The following is a 21459-nucleotide window of genomic DNA, read 5'->3' as shown; positions in this document are numbered from 1 at the left end:
TTTCAGAGGAAAAGGTTTAACAGAGTTCTTCCCCACCCAGGAAGGTTTGACCTTTCTGTCTAAGTTCTTAAGCTCTAAATTCCAAATCCATTTCAGCTCATCCCCTTAAGCATTAAATTAGCTCTCAAAGTAAAATGAATCTGAAGCACAGTTTTGGAAGTTTAGGCTTAGTTTTGATAGACAAGTTACATTTGCTGTACCAACCCCAGTCAGGCAAGATCTGGATGAACCTCCAAGAAAAAAGTGTCTGCAGACTTCTTTTCTTGAGAATATGGACTTACATAAGGTGAACAATCAATACCAGGAGAATTGACAAGCCTTGTGACTAAGTTCAAAATAAACACTTTGTTCCCCAAACCAGATACAGTTCCAGAGTAAGCGAAGAGGTTCTGTCTTGATAGAGGTCTATATATAAACTTTTTTGATCCTGTCAAATTATGGTTTGGGGGAAACAAGCCATGAATTCAGAGATGTTTGTGATATAACTCCTAAAAAGGGACACTATATCATCTGGCTACCTATCCATTGCCTCCTCTTTCTCCTAGCACCTCAGTTCTCCTAGACTTTATACTTAGCTTTCAAACCATAATTTTCCACCTTCCTTGGAGATAAGCACTCCTCAGCAACTGTTTGCTAAAAGGCTAAGGCAGCTGCTCCAGTTTTGAACTCCTTCACGCTTTCTTCTGTACATCCCGAACCTCCAGAGGAAGCACACCAGATGGCCTGAAAGACGCTCAGTATTGTGGGCACCCATCTCAGAAGTGACACATGATCCCTCTACATTCTGAAGCCAGCCAAATTTACCAAGCATATTATGTAAGAGGCATGACCTTACCACTGTACTTTCCACTCACAGCAAGGAGGAACTGTATTCAAGCACCTGCTTCTGTCTCCAGAGAGACAACATCTACACTTTCAACAATCTGCATTATGCAGTAATCATGCTTACAGAAGACATGGTAAAAACAACTTTAACAGCAAGAATTAACAGAACTTCTGATTTTTCTTTGAATTTGTACAGGACTTTACAGAAGTCTGAATATCTGACATACAGTTATCATCCCTATTTCCATGAAGCCTACAAATTTTGCTGTACAAGTTTCAGCCGGCAGCATAACTTAATACAGACAATCTGAAGCATGTGATCCATTCCATGGACTGAGGAACACACATAAATACATGGCAGTCAATGGGACTTTGTTAGTGCAGCAATTTAATATGCAAGACATGCCAAGCATCATATAAAACTTGCAGCTTTTTTGCATAAATACACCCAGACCTTTTTTTTTTTTTTTTTGGAACCAGACAGAACGAATTTCAGAGTAATATTTCAGAGTAAGATAACAAAGTTATCAGGAAGATACACTGTAAGATGTGAATTAGTAGACTCTTATATGTGCTGAACATGTACCAAAAAAAAAAAAGAGTCCAGGCAATAGAAGTATTAAGTTGTTAAAAAAAAAAAAAGATGAACTTTAAATGATTTGTTCTTTAGACTAGTTAGTTAGCAAGTTAGCTTTCTTGAATATGCATTTGAACCACTCAAGCAGTATAGTGATGATGTTGAGAAATTTCATATTTTCATTATGCCCAATTTTGACAAGGTTAACACAAGTTTTAGCCAGAAACAAAAGTACTGATAAACTAAATCCAGATCATCCACATCTGGAGGAAAAAAAAAGTTTCTTCCAGCAACTTTACACAACTGCTCATTGTCAGTAGTTTTAGAAGTTATCAAACAAGTTATTTGTTTTGCTTTGGGGGATGGGAAGGAGGGAAGGAAAGGCTGTTTAAACAAGTTCTGTCCTAGCTCTAGAACCATTTGATTGTGCTGAGATTATCCAGGAGGCTGAGGATGTGATACCCTAGGTTAAACACAGGACGAACACAGGACAAAGCATTTCTTCTGCATAAGGACTAATACAGACTCATTTGTTTCAAACTAGCCTGATGGTGTCCTTTTGACCCTATCATATTTCTGCATTTTCAAAAAGCAGAGTATTGACTATGCCAAGCTGCTGCAAGCAATAGCTAACAAAACAAAACAAAAAACACACAAAAAATCCACACAAAAATAAAAAACGCAACAGCAGTTCTTCATTACTTCAAGTCCAAATTAGCAATCTTTGTAGCTTACATAAGTAGGGTGTCAAATCAGTGACAGTTGAAGTATTATCAACAGCCACAGGAACAAAATCAAATACCAAAACATATTCAGGAGGTATGTTAAAGCAAGTTTAAGCATGAAAAAAAGGATGCTATTTAAGATGTAATTAAGCATTTTCTTTCTCTGATAGGAAACCAACAAGTGTAAGTGTGTCTGGGTCGTATTTGGTCAGATTGTGGCCTTCTGTCAACTTGACTACAGCTGTTTCACAATAGTGTCGAGCAGCCTCTGCTGTGCTGTAATTTTTATTTGATTTGTCAGGGGCTCATGAAACCATTATTCCTCACATTAGAGCAATGAAGTCTTGCCTAGCACCTTAAAAACACAAGGTTCTTCCCCTTGTACCAGTCTACTCCTCTGCAACACCACAAGCTCACTATTTAAGGTAACCGTAGTGGACCACAGACCCTGTCCCACCCACAATGCAGATTCAAGTTTTCATTTGTCACTAACTCTTCTGCTACCTTCAGTGAAGCTAAGCATTCAGTTATTCACTTCCCTTTTTCGTTTACAGATACATGGAAAAAACTTGCATACTTAAACCCGAATGCAGACAGCCGTTTTGTTTCCAACCATCTACACAAATTATCTGTTGAGTACAAGCATATATTTTAGCTTCCTTTATTGAGTGAGATTACAGAGACATCCCATTATGTTGTTATTCAAATAAAGTTAATCTTAATCTGTTACCTGATTTTCTTTAGCAGAAGATTCCAAGAAAGCTGCATTCCAGGATTCTGCTAAAGCTTTCCCTTCTTCATAGCTGATCACCCTGACCAAAGAGAAAAAGTTCAGAAAATAAAAGTGTTTCTTTTTAACTTGCAGAAGAACTGGAATTCAATACTTCAGGAAAGTCCTCAGAGAACCAAAGCATATACATACATATAATAGGAATGTTTTGTGAAGTCTGTGATCCTGAGCATCTGCTATTGGCTACTGTCAAATACACTAGTGGGTCAGGTAAAACTCTGTTGTGACCCAGAAGAGCAGTTGTCCCAAAGCAGTTTCATTTTTATAATCTGTAATACCATCTAGTGTTTTACAGTTATGAAAAATACACTTTGGTTGGTTGTTTTGAAGAAAACCAAGTGTTAAACCACTGTCCTTGGAATCTCATAGTGCGAATCAACATCAGAACAAAAGTTCATGGCTCTTAGTTCACGTTCTGGACACAATTCCTTTGCCAGCACCTTATTTTAACCTTCAATTTTTATTTCAGTTATGGAAAGCCAAGAACAAAACTACTGTACTGCAGCCACAGGAATGCCTGCTGCTGTCTTACATTTCACATACACTGGAGTTCACATACCGTTCCATATGCAGGTCTTTTTTATTTCCAACCAGCATAATGGGTATTCTGTGAAAGAAAGTTCAGAACTTCAGAATAGTTATAGTATACTGAACAAAGTACTAGTAACATGCCTGCAATGAAATGAGATGAAAGTGTCACTACTTACTGGACTTTTCCCACCATATCCAATAACTTGCCATGGATAACTTTTATCACTTCAAAACTGCAAAATAAAGGGATGAAGTCACACATGCACTCCAATGTTTATCCTTAATACCCAATACACAAGCAATTAATGGCATATGTAGATTACCGTGTTTAAAACCTATTCTATGTATAGTGGCAGAACTTCAGAGATGCTGAAAGTGTTACTGATTTGCGTACAACAGACAAAATGGTCCCAGAAATGACAAAAGGCTAGTCTACTGCCTATCATTATAGCCTCCCCAGTTATGATACTTGCAGAAATAAGTAACATTACTTAGGACTGATGCATCTAACATACGAGCACTAAGAAAGCATTCCACCCCCTCCCCACCCCAATCTGGTTTGTAGCTGCAGTAAGAAATTTAACTACTATATTCCAACAAGCCTGGATGAGCATGTCAAATTAAAGCACAGTTCCAAAGAAGCATCCAGTTAAGTGCACTCTGCCTTGACATAATACATCACTTTTTAAGAAAACTTCGTTCATATAGAATTCTATGGTTTCATGCACGTGAAAGGCAAGAGTCGCCCGAGTTATAATTCTCTATGGAACATGAGTAAACTGATCTGCAAGATGATACTGAAACAGTGGTTATTCAAATACTTGTTGTCTGTTCACCTATAACGTACATGAAGTTTGAATGACTGGAGATAAGAAGCAGTACTACGAAATGCCAAGAACCCTAAAGCCTCACTAACAAAATCCACTGCATTCGACATTTAGTGCTTTTCAGAATGAGTTATAAACAGGCTTAAAGAGTAGACATTGTGCTCCTCCAATTACATTATGAAAAAAAATACTGATACAGAAGTGCACAATTCAGTTTTGTTTAAGGAGAGAAGCACAGGTTCACAGATTATACACGCAAATATACTGCAACAAAGAAGTGACTGAAACTTTTCCAGCTTCCAAGGTTGTTAGCCACAGGCAGTATCTTGACTTGCACTGCATTTTAATTAGAATTCAGACACTTAAAAATAGAGCAGCATTCAAATATACTTCCAACCCACAGTTCTGAAAGAACTGGTGCCTACAAGTGCTATTCAAGCTATCTAAATCATTAAAAATTCTCACTTCCGAAACAAGAAAGGTTACTATATATTTAGAAAGGATTTTGTGTCAGCTAGCTCTGTTTGTCCGACTTCAGCAGTAATTTTAGAGACAACATATGTAAGTGAATGGGGTAGGCTAGAACACAACACTTTTTAATGTTCAGCTCTTAGTCCTCCTGTTAAGGAAATGAGTTCTTTGCAAAGAAAAAAGTGACTTAGTCTGGCACAACTCACTATTAATAAATCAGGTATGATGCTACATATTAAATAGAAAAAATATAGGAATCAATGAAAGGACTTGAAGTTACAAACAGCTTATGCTGAAAAGCTATTAGTGAAATTCTGGTCTTGAGAACTGGTCTTGGAAAAGATTTCACATTCTTCTAATTATTTCAAAAAATATGAGTTAACTGGAGCTTGCTCAAAGTTCAGAGGCATTACTACAAGTAGAACTAGATGACCCTGCAAACAGAAACAGGGGAAAGAAATAAAACATCTGCTACAGACCACAAATATGTTCCTTAGTCTGAAGCCACAGGGAAGATCTAGGGTACTAGCCATAGGATAACTGAGTTGCTAGTATAATATAATACACTGCTTCCTTTTCACTATTAGGTGTACTGTTTCCAGCAGAGCTGGAAAATGCCATGCCCTTGCGCAGGACACCAGTGAGTCCTCACCTGAGGTTCCAGTGTATAGTTCTGCTAAAAGTTCTATAGAAATACGATTCTTCGCATTCCTAAGGCTCTTCATTTCCCAATTCTGTATATCTGCTTATCTAGTATAGTTCAAGAGTTCAGTTTTTAGCTAAAAAGACTAAGGAGAAACAGCTGACCTTTATTAAGAGATCAAAGCAGACAAAAAGAGAAGCACTATTTAAACTCAAATAAAATACTGACAGGGAAACAAGTTGCTAAGACCTGCCAGGAATGAAATTGGCTTGACTAGATCAATTGAAGGATTTAGAAAGCTTTCCAAACTAATCAGGGTAGAAGAAGGTGCAGGGGCAGAGTTTAAAATAGATATTGACCAACCCATAAAAGAGTGTAACAAAGTCCTGAAACAGCAAGAGGTCTGAAGACCATAAGAAATCCTTTCCAGTTCAGTCGAGCAAATAGTGTTATAGTAAACATTATCAGTGTGTGAAGGGAACCAAAAATTTACAAACTGTCAGACAAATGTGTTATACAAAATCATGAAACTTAGCAAGATACAAAACTGGAATTTAATTAAGCTAAACTAGAGCAAAAGCCTTTCAGTAACCTTGCTGCTGAAAGTCTGGGAATATTAAAAAAGTAGGGCATTAGCTTTTACTCAAGTCCCATTTAAACTTCCCACTGGAGTTTAGCAGAGAAGATTATACTTTTTTTTTTTTTTAAAGGATATTTGTACTGTTTGCTGTCAAAGCTGGTACCCTGATGGATCAATACTCAGATCAATATATACACTTCGACCCAAGTGACAGAAACCAAGACAGTGAATGCAATCTGACTGCCCAGGTGAGTCATCTGAGCTGGAGTACTGCGGAAGATCTGTTCTATTGCCTAAACACTGTCTTAGTACAGAATACAAGATAACGTAATAAAACAAGACATAATTATTGATGCTTTGAAGTTTAAAGGAAGAAAGAAAAACTTGCAATAAGTTGATTAAGACTAAAATATTGATGAATACAGTATCCACCTGCAATCTTAACATATCTTATTCTATCAGTATTTTCACCATAACTGGTTTCTATTTAAGTGTTGGAATGCTACCACAGAAAACAAATTTTCATTTATCTGGGCTGTTAAGCTCAAGGAGCTGCTAAGTGCAAGACACCATCAGACAAAGACTGCAGTAACTATCAAAGAGCAAGTCCTTTAGCTGCTGATCAGGGAACAGCACAAGCTACAGAAGCCTCCAAGCAATCTATGTTGACTTTGGTCAGATACTTGTGTCCAACAGTGCCACATATATAGTAAAGAGAAAATGCTGATTGATAAGCGGATGAATCCCCACTTAAGGTTAAGAATACTAACTCTTATTTCATACAAGGTTTCTCAGCACCAATAATGAATCTCTGACTTAAAAAAGAAAGAAAGAAAGAAAAAAAAAAAGTTAGGTAGTTTAGTATCTCTAGATTAAAGTGTAACACCTGTTGCATTTCCTCCAAATCACAGTCTTCCTTTACTACTCTGCAACTAGGAATCTTCCATTCTTGGTTCTTATCTTTAACACCTGTTCAACACTGAAGGCCTTGCAAGAAATAGAAGTTTATAACCAGACCATATGCCTTCTTTGAGAAGCACAGAACAGTCAATGAGCAAGCAAAAAATCAAGTTGCTCTACCTGTTTTATGGTAGTCTACGATAAGAGCACTTGAGATGCCCAATTCTGTCCAGTTCAGAGGAAAAGGCATGCAATTTATAAAAGCTTGTGAGTTTCCATTTTACCTTTTGGAGAACTAGGTGTTATGCATGAAGAGGAAGCACTCTCTTACCCTCCTAATGATGAGGTGAACAGTCTCAGGTCTTAATCGTTTTGCTCAAAACCTTCAACTAATCCTTATTTTAGCTATCATAATGAAGATGTTGTACAATACCAAAAAACTAAGACCTATTCAGACTAATATTTAAACAAAGCAAGAAAAACAGAGGGAGGAGACAAAATAATGGCAGCTGACAAAACCTTGCAAGAAGGTCAAAATACTTCTTACAAGCAAATGATGGATTCCAGTTATGATGGAATCCGTCCTCATGTCAGAATAGACTGTAGCCAGCTATGAGGACAGAAGAGTTACTCTGGAAAATTGGTCAAAAAGATACTTGCTTCAACAGGGCAGGAGTTAGTCCACAGGCCAAAAGTCCTCTATTGCTATCTGTATGGAAGTTTTTGATGATTTACAAGAACAAGCCAAGATAGGAAGTCAAAGAAATCTCAGTACTGTAAGAAGCTGCAAGGCTGAGGGACTGAGCTACCAGCTGACTGACTAATTCACAAAAGCGTACAGTGCCCTTTCAGTTCAGTTTCAGTTTCAAGTCCATCTTTCTATCTGATGCTAGAGCAATGAACTCAACTTATTCCTGAAATCAATCTACATACTTTTACTTACACCTCATCAGTACAGTTCAGTTCTTCTCATTTCTTACACAGTATCTTTTTTATTAGTCAGCAAAGTGCCTGTGACATTTGGATCTGAGGGGAAGTTTCTGGAAAGCCATTGATTTTTATTTCCATTTTATTTATAAGGGAAAGAGAATAAATGAATTATACACATGTAAAGAAAATACAGCAAAACCAGGAGCTGAGACGAGAATGTATCTGGTTGCTACCTGAACCATGAGAATATAACAGATTTTATTACCTTTTTATTGACGTGACTGAATAAACAAGAATGTAGCCATTGATGTCTATGGAGTACGTCTGAGGAAATATGGAGTATTCATCCTGAGGAAGGAATATTGCATTTAAAAGTTACTTACTGCCACAGTTCAGAACTTGATACTAGCAGATCACCAGCAGTTAAGTTAGTCGTATTTATAAGATGCGAGGTGCATGACTTTCTCGTATATGCAGTACTTCAAGAATTGAGGGTTTTTTCCATCATAATGCCAACTGCGGAATCTTTACCAAATTAAAAGAAAGTGAAGCAAGCCTGGGGCACAGCCTGAGTTAGTCTGTATACTCTTAAAAAAATAAATAGATAAACAAAAAATCCACAGCCTTTCTGGTTTATTCCCTCTAAGACTATGGATCAGCTAAAGCTATTCCCAATCCTTTTACTGTGCTTAATTATCAGTTTATGTTAGTACAAAACATCCACTCAGAATTACCACTAATTAGCAATTACACCTCTTATCTTGCTAGTGATACATTCCAATCAAATTCCACATTTCAACAGCTGAAGACAGGATCTAGCAGCTTGATATTTTAAGTGGCACTGATCACACCAAAATTGCACCTGCAAGGAACTGAGCAACTGCAGCTTATCAACCAACTAAGGCTTATCAACTGTAAATGGGAGAATTATTATTTATTAGTTGCTTTATGAGAACTAGAAGTTTTTATTATATGGCAAATGTTTCATAAAAAAAAATTAATCACTGTTTCTATATTTCCCATATAGAAAACACTGACCTAACAGATTAATGAACCAGTAGTTTTGAAAGAAGATTGAAAGATTGCAGAAAATGCAACACAAATACTATGAATCCCATGTTAAAAAAACAAATTAAATGCTTTAATAGATGTTCTCAGGGAACATTTACATTTTTGACAATAACCATATGTCTTAATGTACAAGTTCTCAATTTTTTTCACCTATGCTTCTTAAGATGTTAATTTTAGCTTAAAAATCACATAACCTCTAATGTATATTGTCATGACCAAACAGATGGAGCAGTGCAATCATTCAGCTTAAATCTAGACAGCTAAAAGAAATCGAATTTCCGTTAACAGGCAAATGGGAAAAACCCTTTTAAATCAACTTCTTCACAGATTCAGCCAAAAAACATTCTAGAATAACACTTGACAAAAGATGCCCTTATTTGCCTTTATAGCTACACACTGAGGACAACCCATCCCCATTTTTACTCAAATGCCAAACTGCTCCTTCAGTTGGCTGTGTAATCCAAAAGTCAATACAGAAGGGACCCGAGCTAGTCTGCATGTAAAACAGGTGAAAGTGCAACTCCAGTTATTTGACTTTATCTGGAATTCCTTGGCATTGCCACAGTTGGAAGACAGGTTTAGATAAGATATGCTCTTACACTTCTCTTCCGTGATCCCATACTGGAACACCTGTTTTACTGAACTATGGAAATCTGAGTAGACAGTCACAAAAGGTACAGCGGTACAGGACAGAAAAGGGGTACCAAAAAAAGAAGTGCCATAACCTCAAGTGTTTCTAGTTCGTGACTCAAAAGTTTTTGGCTTATTTGAAGTTAAAGTAAATAAATAAATAAAAAGCCAACCACACCCCCACCAGTACGCTTCCTGGAATTCGTGAGTCAAATCAAGGACTTTGGTAAGAGACAACACAATGTGGCTGTAACTTTGTTTTTAAGTACATCACATAAATCCACAATATAATCTTTGCTATGCTATATACACGCATGAGGACTCCTATGGATCATTAAGCAAGACAGAATTTGGGAAGAGATCTGTTCAAACCATGCTTTCCATAACCCAGCATCTTCTCTTCCCTCTAACCCTATGAGCCAGAACTCAAAGTTCAAGTCCTTCATAGGAAGGATCAAATCTGGAAATAACCACAGAGTGGAAAAAAATTAGAGAGTTTTATAATACTGCACAACATTAAATCAACCTTGAAAATAAACCCGCACAACAGAGGTATGTTACTGGTGCGGTTACATTGCCTTCTTAGAATGCCATTTCTTTCTGAAAGAGAAACTTTGCTTCTCAAATTGTAGCACCATTTGTAAAAGTAAGGAAAGCATGCTTTTAGCACAAAGCAAAGCCCATCGAGTTTGCTCTGCTACTCACACTTCATAGATAACTATTCCAAAACAGTGTGTCCATCTCGCAACCTCACTCTCCTCTGCAGAATATCCCCTCTCATACAACGCTTGTCCCATTAGGTATGGTCAGTATCAGTGTTTCTAATCACTTTGGGCTTATCCGACAGATTTTAAAAGGATACGATGTTACCGGGCAGCACAAGCTTACAATACCTAAATAACGCCTGGTTATTCTTCAGTCCTACAGTCCTCTTCAAAGAAAGGCATCGATCATGCCTAGAAGGTTACAACCCTTCTGAATACTCCCCCAGCTACGAACCAGTGTCCTCCTGCAGCTTTAAAGTCTGAAGTACTAGCAATGGATTTGTCAATGCTATGATTATTTAATGCTACTCAGTTTTGAAAAACCCACAGGCAAAATATCAGAAACTCACAGTAGGCAAGATCATGTAAACAATACTAAATTCAGGATAAAAAGACAGGGGTTTAACATTGCTCCTCCACCCCCCCCCCCTTTTTAATAAAGTCTTTCAAAAGACAGAGCATTTTTGTGCCTGGAATGTGCACTCGCCTACAAGCTCTGACAAGCAGCACTATATAATGAATACTTGTACTGCATGAAGCCTACTGACCATGCCACAGGACACTTGTTTAGGGCCTCGTCCTGCAGTCCTCTTCATTACAGCTCAGAAGCATGCATGAACCATCACTTTATTAAAAATTTAAACAAATTGACCAGGCTACCAGTAAGCTAGTACAAGTACTGCCTATATGCGTTTCTGTCTACTTCTTAGGAACATTTCATGGATACAAAATCACCGTGGTGTAGCTAGAGCGTATAAAAAGAATGGAGTCACGAACAACTTCTGGCCAGTTTATTGAATTGACGTTCTCCATCTAAAGCAGGACTGTCAGTTTAGTCCATAAACATTAAGGGGGCTACTTACAAGCACAACCTTTTGGTACATTCAAGTTAAAACAGTTCCTTCTTCTTTTTTTTTTTTTTTTTTTTTTTTAAGACATCATCTACTTTAAACAATAGTTACTGTTTGGACAGCAATAGACAGGGGGGAAAAAAAGAAGCCTTTAAATAAACAGTATAAAAACATTGCTCTTTGGTGATTTAACAATGAGGCAGCATCATTTAAATTAAACTTCAGTTTTGAACGCATGGGTCACTACCAATTTAGTTCTACTGGAGTATGAATACCCGTTGTCTTAACTCTGAAGAAAGACTCGAACAGAAAAAGATTACTTACTTGGCCAGCAGTGTCAACCAGCTGAAGATGATATTCTTGGCCATTTACTGTGATCAGTTTTGTAAAAGCTAGAACAAACAAGAAATACAAACACATTTCAGAATTATAAGCAAGGAACAGATCAGTAATCACTGCTCTGTACCAGTGAGAGTTTAAGCATTAAGAGAGAGAATGTTAGTTATACGTTTTAAGCCGTAAGAGACTAAATCAGGTGGCTGTGCTTTCAACTATCTTATCGCAAATACTGAAACTAAGAAATTTACTTTACAATTTCAAATTTCAGAAGATTCCCAGACTGGATGCAGCAGTTTTTAATTTTAAATAACTCTAAAGTAAAGAACAAAGAAGATTTTTACATGAATTTCAAAGCGACTTCAGGGCAATTGTATTTTGTGGTAACTTGAGACACTTAAATACCATTAGCATCAAAGCTAACTTTAAACTGAACACAGGATATTTTCCCCAGTTTCAAAGTAGTTCAGCAAGATCAATTCCCTAAACGGAAATACCATGAGACAAACGATCTCGATTAAAAAAAAACACTCTTTGGGGCAAGACACACACAGCCTAACTTTGAGTATGCTAAACCCAAATAATCAAAATGTAGCTAGAAGCTCACCACATGTTACTTTTACATTTGCCATCGCTACCAGCCTATTTATTCCTCAGTCAGGAAGTACATTCAGTTCCGAAAAAAGATGAGAACTGCTTCTCGCCCTAGGTTTTGTGAAATGCCAATGCACGCTGTGAGCTGAGCAGCTTTCCTCAGTGTTTGTGTTATGCAGCTACCAAAGCAAACAAGGTTACAGCTAAGTATAATGTACTATGGAGCATTAGCTGAACCAACCAGAACACACAAACCCAGCGCAAAGCTTCATTTTGGCCTTAGCATGGCACTCACCTAAAGCACTATTACTGAACGTTACTGATATACTCAATAAGGTTTTAGGTCATCCTCTGGTTGAGGCAGCAGTTTCCCCAAGTACTAACAGCCACAAGAAACCGCATCTTTCTGCACAGTGGTGAGTGGGGCAAGAGCTAACACTGAAGTGACATACTCACCATGTCCTACACGGTCTAACAGCTTCCCAGAAGCTGTAAAGTTGAATGCTCTCTGTCCAGCTGTTCTATCTCCTGCCTACTCCTTTTGCGTTTTTTTTTTTTTTTAAACAGTCTCCTATAAATTGAAGCTAGCCAACCCTCCTCCCCCCCCCCAGCAATGCTTGTGCTCTGTCAAGTCTTCACAATGTGAAAATTATCTTGAGTAAGTGGGCTGACTCCACGCTGGAATATCCAAGGCTGCCCGTTTTCACTGTGCCTAGTAAATCAAAGGGATTTTTTAAACTTACCTCTTTAAAAAGAGGTTATTCAATAGATATTCCGCATTAGTTTTGGCTTGGCACTGTCTAAATAAACAGCCTAAAGCATACATATAGATTCCATCACATTCCTGGTAAGCGTGATTTGAATGAAGCCTCAACAAGGGAATTCCTACCATACCCTGTCCATCCCTGAAGAGGTATGTCAGCTACAGATCATGTGCAAACAGAGCAGACAAGCCACCGTCAAGTCACGGTCAGGACACAGCTGTCATCACTGCACACAAATTTAGGGTTATGAAGCAAGAGTCCCCAACAGCAGTTACTTTTTGGCCTTATATGAATACTACGGTGGGAACAGAAGCAACAGTTTCTTTGAACATACGTTAACGCACAAGGTTGCTGTATACAAAATCACTGCTTCAAATAAGAGGGGAAAAAAGACTCATCTGGAGAGACACAATACATTAACAGGTGTATTAAGTTTCTAGTCTCTTGACACGTTACATACATATCAAAGCACTCTGCAAAGTAGTCTCAAGATGCTTACGAAGCTAATATTTAAAAAGGGACAGAGACAGATGGCAGCTTTTTCAGACCATTCGAGAGGCCTAGAATAAACTAAGCAAAGGCATCATCATCAGTACCAAAAAAACCAAACCGTGACAAAGCTAGGGTAAGGAAAACAGTGGAGGAGTTGCCACAGACTGGCTAAGAGGAACTGCTAGTGCAGACTTCTAGCACTAGGAACAGCCTATTTCCTGAACACAAACCTGTTTCGATGAACTCATGATTAATAACTCCCATTTCTTAGCTGAAGCTTGTTAAGAATGCTCCTGGTAAGAAATCGATCTCAGGAAAGCCATATTAAGCGCGATTAGTAAACTGAACAGTTTACACCAACTACTCGATCCACGCGTTTCTCTCCTTGGCCCTGAGGAAGTCTTCCCTTCTGGTTCAATTACCTCCCGTTCTGGGACATGCTGTTCCCCACTGTGCCTATTGGCATGACAAACACCACCAATAACATGATCAGTAAAAAGCTACGGCACACTACAGCTCTTCCCAGGATGGCAAGAACAGATTTCAACAGACCAGAACAATCTCTGCAGTCGCAACCATAATGTGACCATCTGCGAAACTTTGTTAGCCAGCTGAAGTATCAGTAAAGCCTGTTTTAGCTCAGCTGAAACCCACATCTCGGAATAGGACGTGCTTACAGACTGCAACAGATGATTCGAGTGTAAATTACAGGAAGAAAGCTGCAGTTCCCACCTTCGCCTATTCTTTCTGCTCCCACACTGCTGCTTTCTAACCCTCAGATATGTGAATAACTGTTTACAGTTTTGACGCACTGCTGAAACTCAAAGAATTTGGTGATGCAGTTAATAGCACAACACCAAACACATGTATCCATACAGTTAAGGGGGTAGCAGCGAACAGCAGAGTCGCAAAGAAACTAAGGCCGCTTTGCTGTCAGAGAAACTGCTGATGAAATTACAAGCGCAGCCCTGAACGGTGCTGCAGCTCTGAAAAGACAGTGGAAGCGTAACCTACACTGCAACTCCATCGGCTGCTGATCATCATTGCCCTAAGATATTTCAATTAGACTAATGTGAGTGAAATGATTTCCACACACAACTCAAATGATGGCTGCTCTGAAAACAAGCCATTATGGTAAGAAACCAGTGCCAAGCACACAGATATAGGCTTTGCAATCACTAGCGCTGAGTAAAGGTATGAAAGTGGCATAAAATTATTCTCACGGAGCTACTAACTGATTGCTCAATAAAGCCACCTTGTAAGAGTTCCTTAGCTATTACTTTCTGCAGCCCTCCAACAGAGTCTATCCTACCTTCATTCCAGTGTCACTACCTGTTGCTAATGTGCCAGGACATCTTCTATAACCTTTGAGACGTGTAATGCAATACAGCTATGCTCAGGTTTTCTCAGAAGCCTCATTTCCCCCCCTCAGGAAGGCGTCACAGCACAGTGCTAGGAACCTCTCAGACTGCTCTGAAAAGCAAAAAGCCGCCAGCTAGGCCTCAGAGGAGCTGGAGCAAGAACTTTTTTGAGACTGGCGGGATCGAACCAAGTCTGCTGCAATGCAAAGTCACTGAATTAATAATGAACAAGGACAACCCTGCAAAGATGGGGGCAGAGTGAGAATCATATACACATCTTCATTTTCTACTCCTTCCGATCTATTTATCAGCTTTGAGTTTCAAATTAAGATTCTAGTTTTTATTCCAATAAAATCTAAGAGTTTTAAATCCTTTCAGTCTTTGCGGGAGTGCAAAATAAAAGAATGCCTGAGCTAATCGGCCTCAACGCTCTGTCCAGCTCAGCGTCCAAACAGACTCCCGCTCTGCCGTGTTTCTGCTTCTCCTTCCAACACTTCTACAAGGAATTGCTCTACTATTTCTTCAAGCTGGTTGCCTTAAGAATAGCTGCGCACTGTGGTGTTACTCTTGTTGGGACCTTAAGAAAAGGAAATTTTATTTTGCTACATAATTAACTCTCATGTCCACTGCTGCTACAAAATCCTAGAAGTTACTCTTCCTGATGCACAGGTTTGCTAAAAGCAGCTGAATTCAACATGCTTTTTAACTTAGGTAAACTAACTTTTCTGGATCTAGTGTAATACAGGCAAAGGCAAATGCAACAGTGAAGCAGTGCTGACTTTAATGAACACTGAAATAAATCGGATGAGCTTATTTTCCCTGTACCATTCCCACCAAAGAAGGTAAAGATTTTTACACTGGAAAGTAAAAATACTAGAATATTAGGTCATGCTCTTACAGTTGAAGGCCTGCACACTGTGCATCTTTGTCCAACAAGAGCTCAACTATAGAGCTTCAGACTCCAATGTTTGGTGCCAGTCTTATCATTTGAACACATACATTATAAAGACTAAGCTACTAGCAATAAAAATATTAACTCTGGTGCACCATTTGGTGTTAGTGAATATTAGAATGTAGAACTCCCATACTACAGTATCCTACAGTATTTTAACAGCACTGATGATACCAATTATCAGTAACGACTTTTTAGAGTCAAAACAGACAACACACAGAATTCTCTAGGTATTATTTTTTTCATTTTAAGTTTTGTGACACTACAGTCGACACTACCACTAGACGGAAGTTCTGAAGATTTTGTAGACTACTATGAAACACTGGAAAAACGCAACATCTTTCAGCTCCACTCCTAGCACAGGAGCTAGAATTCTCAAGCCCTTTTACTAGTGCTGTTAATTACAGATTCAAAAATACAAGCTAGGAAAATAAAAAAAGAATTGGTAACACTCTTCCAGTGTCTTCTGACCCTGCACAGAATCAAAAGCATACAGTTGAAAGAGTCAGAAAATTTGATGGATCAAAGATTTGTATTTAGAAAAAGCATTTTAGAAAGATTACAAATTTGAGTCAAAAGAATGGTTTTATACTAATCTGATCAAAACTGCAGTTTCACATGCCCTTCTTAAAAAAAAAAATAATAAGAAGAAAACCTCAATATATTTTCTGTTTCAATGGCAAATCTGAAAGTGTTATTTCCTTTGTTATTCATAGAAATATTTTTAAAACATTCTCCCTATCAGGCCTTCCACTGCTTAGAGAATAGACAGACTTCCTACTGTTCTGAACCTCGGGGCACATCTTTTCCATTTTCATCCCCTACTCCCCAGCAACAAGTTCTGATGCAAGAAATGCCCTCCAACTCTCTACCTCTCAGAAAGCAGATTCCTTCAGCCACGCCACAGATCACAAGACTTTCGCCAAATGAACAACGCTGGTTGTTTTCTGAGCAATTAAAAAAACAAGTGAAAAAGACGAGCTTATTCAAGACACTCCACCCCCAGATAAATTTTAAAGCCATGACATACCTAATGTTCAGAATTGAGATCAGGTAACCAGTAGAGATTATAAGAATCAAATAAACCCAGAATTCCTCCAGAGCTGAATGCTTTATATACATATATACACGTATATCATCAAGCACAGTAGACACCTTAGAGATTCTAACCAAATCCAGGTGGAGATTAAATCTGGGTGATGTTTGAAGTTAGTATCTTTTCATATAGTCATTCAGAAAAGCTATGAAAGAGACACAACTATAGACCATAGCGGTTATAAACGCCATACAAGAGTCTTCAGCACACAAGAACCTGCAAAGGATCAGAAAAGTCAGTCTTGTACCAAGGTGTCAAAATCCTGAAACGAGAGATTCACTCAGTATTTTGGAGAGACTCTGCCCCTTCTCTCAAGCTTTTTACTAGTTCACTTCCATATACCTGCATACAACTAAAATAAAATTAAACATTTTGTATTTTCATATTACAGACAGTGAAAAATACCCACCCACCAATGTTAAGATTTAAAATGCAGAAACTTAATACCCAATAGCTTTTTTTATTTTAGTATTTTTAATTCAAAGCAAATCTTAATTACAATTCTAACAAATTATAGTGGGATTGTGGAATTTAATAACAGGATTGAATAGTGGCATTTAATAATGACACCCATATAAGGACTAAAAGGTCACGTGGGTCAAAGGGCAAGTCATCCACTTGCCATAGCAAAGTTAAAAGTTTCTTCAAAAAGTAATAACTAAAATTCTAGTTCTAGACAATAAAACTAAGTAAAATCTGAGTAAAATATCGTGATAGCTATTGAGTTCTAATTATTAGGATATACATAAAAAAGTAACCTTTTTCTCCTGATACTTCATTCAGATTTCCAGACAAACACACAAGCTCAACATCCTATTGCACAAGTCCAAATCTGTAAATATGTGTACTACCACTGCATTTCAGAAGTCACTAAAATACAAGCTCTGGGGTTACCATCATGAAAGCAAGGTTTTGCTTCCCAGATGATTAAAACTATGCCAGTTACCCCAGCATAACACCAAGTTGCTCAAGTATTTTACGGCCACTGCTAGATCATAAGAAGGTGGCTGGACTGCAACAAATACCGGGTAACTCGCCTCTCAAGTGACTTGTTGCTCTTGACAGTATTTTTAGTATTAGTATCTTTACTTACCCGCTATGCTAGCTATTCACAAAGGCACTAATATTAAAACAACTGCCAAGAGAGGGGGAAAATATATATATATATCTATATATATCTATCTCACTTGAGAGGGGTGAGTTACCCGGTATTTGCTGCAAGTTGATTGTGCACAAGGCTTGTTATCATGCAACGGGAAATGAGCAATTTAAAGAAAGTTCACATTACCATGACTATAGTTTGTCTACTTTCTAAGGTAGTCATTTGCTCCTGGAATAGCCCGTTTTGTATTCATCTAGATATATTGATCAAATGAGAAATCTGAGGTTTTAGAATACTTCCACATAGCAACACCTTTGCCCAAAGGTATGACATACTTGATTTGAATTGCCCTGAATGATCCTAGGTGAAGCAGATGTTCAACAAGGTACATATTATAATACAAGAAGCAGGTACATTTTAGTCAGATTGGTTTGTTTTTACTTTTGTGTTAAAAAAAGTAGTTTAGTTGTTTGGAGAAATATGCGCACAACAATCTCCAAACTGCAACGCTGTAAGCGTGGTGACCATTGGTTTAAAAGATTACTTTAACTGTTAAGTTGAATTAATGAGCTTTAGCATTAATATGTAAATGCCCACACAAATAATATGTATAATCAAAATGATTTCTGATAAGAGTTAGTGCCATTTAGAGAAGACACTTGAAAAGCTGCTTGTCAGTTATTTACTTACTGTTTTCTATGGTTGGATCATATGAATCAACAAACTGTCCTTCCACAAACTGAATCGTCAGTGAAGATTTTCCTGTAAAGCAAGAGAAGAGAATCGGTATTGAGACAAGTCTTCAGGCTGTTACCACATTACATTTACTAGCAGATACACTAATGTTTTTATAAGAGCCAGTATGAACTCTATATGGTTCATTTAAACTATCTGTACAAGACAACTGTCCTGTATTTTAATTAAGTGCCTATTTCTGGCAACTGGATCGTCTGAATGTATACCAAAAATAGTGCAAAAGCTAAAGTTCAGAATGTGTTCTGCTTTTGTTTTACAATAAGTCCTATAGCATAGCTCAGGCTCCTGTTTAAAAACCAATCTAAAAGCAGCACCATCCAAATCTCATAAGGCTAATTTTACTCTCATAAGGCAAATGATTATACTCGAAACATTTTTCATCCAGAAGTAGGGAAAACTAGGAATAATTTTCAGTCATTGCAGGGAAAATTAGAAACTGGAAAGAATTAGTCAAATTTAGTCAGTTTTGACTGACTAGTTTGACTGGGATATTAGACATCTTTCTTGTCACAGAAGACATCTCAAAATTCTTGAGATCAGTATATTCCTCTTTATTCATGTTCTTCATGCCACACTACAACAGACTAGCAGATGCTGTATTTTACGCATAAAAAGAGAGAGGGGGCATCATCAGATTTTTTTTTTTAAAGCAATTTAAGAGCGACTTTTGCAGACAACTCAACCTTCCCAACTTCAATTATCCTGATCCGATCAACCCACCCAGCCTCTCCCCAATAAAGAGTAATGCAAAATGCTGTATTTAATAGCAGAAAAAAAAAAAGGAAAATTAAGTTAGTTGTGAAGTATTTTACAAGATACTAAAATGTGAACCAGATACACACTGACCATAAAAAGCACCTTTAAAAGCTTTGCAAATAAAGACATTTCAAAGCATGACTAAAGTCTTAACACGATTTCCATTACAGCACACCTCCTACATTCAGGAATCTACTAGATCCTATTACATTGTGTTTACTGGACAAATATAATCTTACAAAGATTGCCAAGTGTGCTAGCTACTTTTGGACATGAATATATTTTTCACGCTTTTATGCTTTCACCAGCTAGAACTGCAAACAAAACACGACCTCAAGTTAAAATCTATCAACTGCCTCCATCACGAACACCCCACTCGGGGGAAGTATTTCAGTGAAATCACAAATAACCAACGTTTTGGGTGAACTAGTTTATAGTAAAACTATTTATCCAAAGCAATTAATACTTGAAAATAGTGTTCACTTGCAGTGCTTAGACCATGCTATGTTTATACCTTGCAGTAGGAAAAAACCCTTTCCTAAGCCTTCCTCCAGGAGGTGGGGGGGGGAAGTTTTCCAGCTTTCTTCCTTTCCATTCTTGCTTCCTCATGCAAGGCTCTTGACCCCTCAACATTTGATTTCAGTGCTATCAGCATGCTTAGCAAGTCATTTTGTTATTCTGAAAATTACAAGTCAGACAAATAAGGTACAAGGACAGAACTGATGCAAAGGGAAGCTCAGTTTAATATTTACACATAAAGTTAATTCCTGTATTAACTGCAATACTTCCAGGATTTACTTCTCCAAGAAATCATAACCAAGGAAGAAAATGTTACAGGAGTATCATCATTTTGGAATATTCTAATTAATGTACACCTGTAACCTTCCTGAACTCAGCATTTGGCTTATTTTAACATCACTGCACAGTTCTGCAATGCTTATCCCTTTGCTGTTTCCTATAAACCATGCCAGTTTACTCATGCTACAACTATTCAAGAAGTTGTGTGCCATTTTTTAAAGTTGCTTTTTCAAATGAAGTTATTGGATATCATTTCCTAATAAAACTAACAGTGAAACTAAAGATATCTTACATATTTTGGATCGGTTTACAGAGAACATTGTGCTGCAGGCATTGCAACAGCAATCAAAGAGAAAAAATAATCATGTTCATCTGAAGTCATCCTAGTAAGGAAGAAGCACAGCTGTACCAGAACTGAGATTATACAATTGAGGAACTTTCTGAAACACTGTACATTTTAGACAGGAGTTAAAAGAGCTTTCAAGCTATTTCTTCTTCAGTGTATAAGCTTATGAAGAAGTTACTCAAAGTTCATGCTTCCAGATTCTTTGTCAACAAAATACAGGCAGGCTTAAAACAAAACCAAAAAACCCACAAACCCTCTATTTTAAAACAGGAAGTTAATTATTCCTGTTTTAGGCTGTTTTATCTTCAGGTATCTGGAAGAATAGTCATGCAGATCATCACATCTGAACAATTTTCCTTTCCCTCTTCCTAGTAAGAGGGCTTCAAAACTGACCAAAAGACTTGACTGCACTGTCTTTACTAAGTTTGGAAAATGAATACTAGAAAAAAGCCAGAGCCAACAAAAAATGCTGCATTTAACATTCAGCTGTGTTAATTACTGCTTTCCTCCCAAGAGTAAAAAAGGAGGAAAGAGAAAAAGACAAAAGCAGTATTCCAACACTCTGCTAACCCCCTGCAAGTTTTACAACAAGTCTTCCGGTAATGATGTGTTTCTGATCACAAAAGGATGTCTACTTTTTCTAGGTGTGCCATAGGGAAGCACTTCACAGTCCTCGATTCAGCCACATACCCCCTTGGGATAAGCGCCTGCAACACTATCTCACTAAACCAGGACTTCCAAAGGGGCACAAGAAATTCAAAACCTAGATCATTAACACCCCACTGCCCTGTCGCAGCCCATGCCCAAGAAGCACAGGGGACATGTAAACAAGGGCTTCGCTTGAACTTTGCCCCACAGGTTTTAGTCCCGGCCTTTGAACTATGCTCATGGAGAGGAAAATTGAGGTTTAACTCCCATCTCCTCTTTCCTCAGAAAGATCAGGAAATATTTTCAGAGAATTATAATATCAGTGTAACACTTCTGAGGCACA

The 21459-nt window shown here is 37.8% G+C and overlaps 1 protein-coding gene across 1 annotated transcript in view; it reads right to left on the bottom strand.

The window, feature by feature from the left end:
* RHEB (Ras homolog, mTORC1 binding) overlaps positions 1 to 21459 on the bottom strand; it is a 43797-nt gene that overhangs the window by 4964 nt on the left and 17374 nt on the right. Inside the window, exons 2-7 of the mRNA XM_067291969.1 lie at positions 18503 to 18574; positions 11440 to 11507; positions 8065 to 8147; positions 3625 to 3681; positions 3477 to 3524; positions 2858 to 2939 (exon numbers count right to left, since the gene is read on the bottom strand). Coding sequence (XP_067148070.1) covers positions 2858 to 2939; positions 3477 to 3524; positions 3625 to 3681; positions 8065 to 8147; positions 11440 to 11507; positions 18503 to 18574 — 410 coding nt within the window. The remainder of the gene's footprint in view (positions 1 to 2857; positions 2940 to 3476; positions 3525 to 3624; positions 3682 to 8064; positions 8148 to 11439; positions 11508 to 18502; positions 18575 to 21459) is intronic.

The sequence above is a fragment of the Apteryx mantelli genome, chromosome 2, assembly GCF_036417845.1.
Source record: "Apteryx mantelli isolate bAptMan1 chromosome 2, bAptMan1.hap1, whole genome shotgun sequence".
Lineage (NCBI taxonomy): Eukaryota > Metazoa > Chordata > Aves > Apterygiformes > Apterygidae > Apteryx > Apteryx mantelli.
This window is presented reverse-complemented; position numbering and strand designations above follow the sequence as displayed.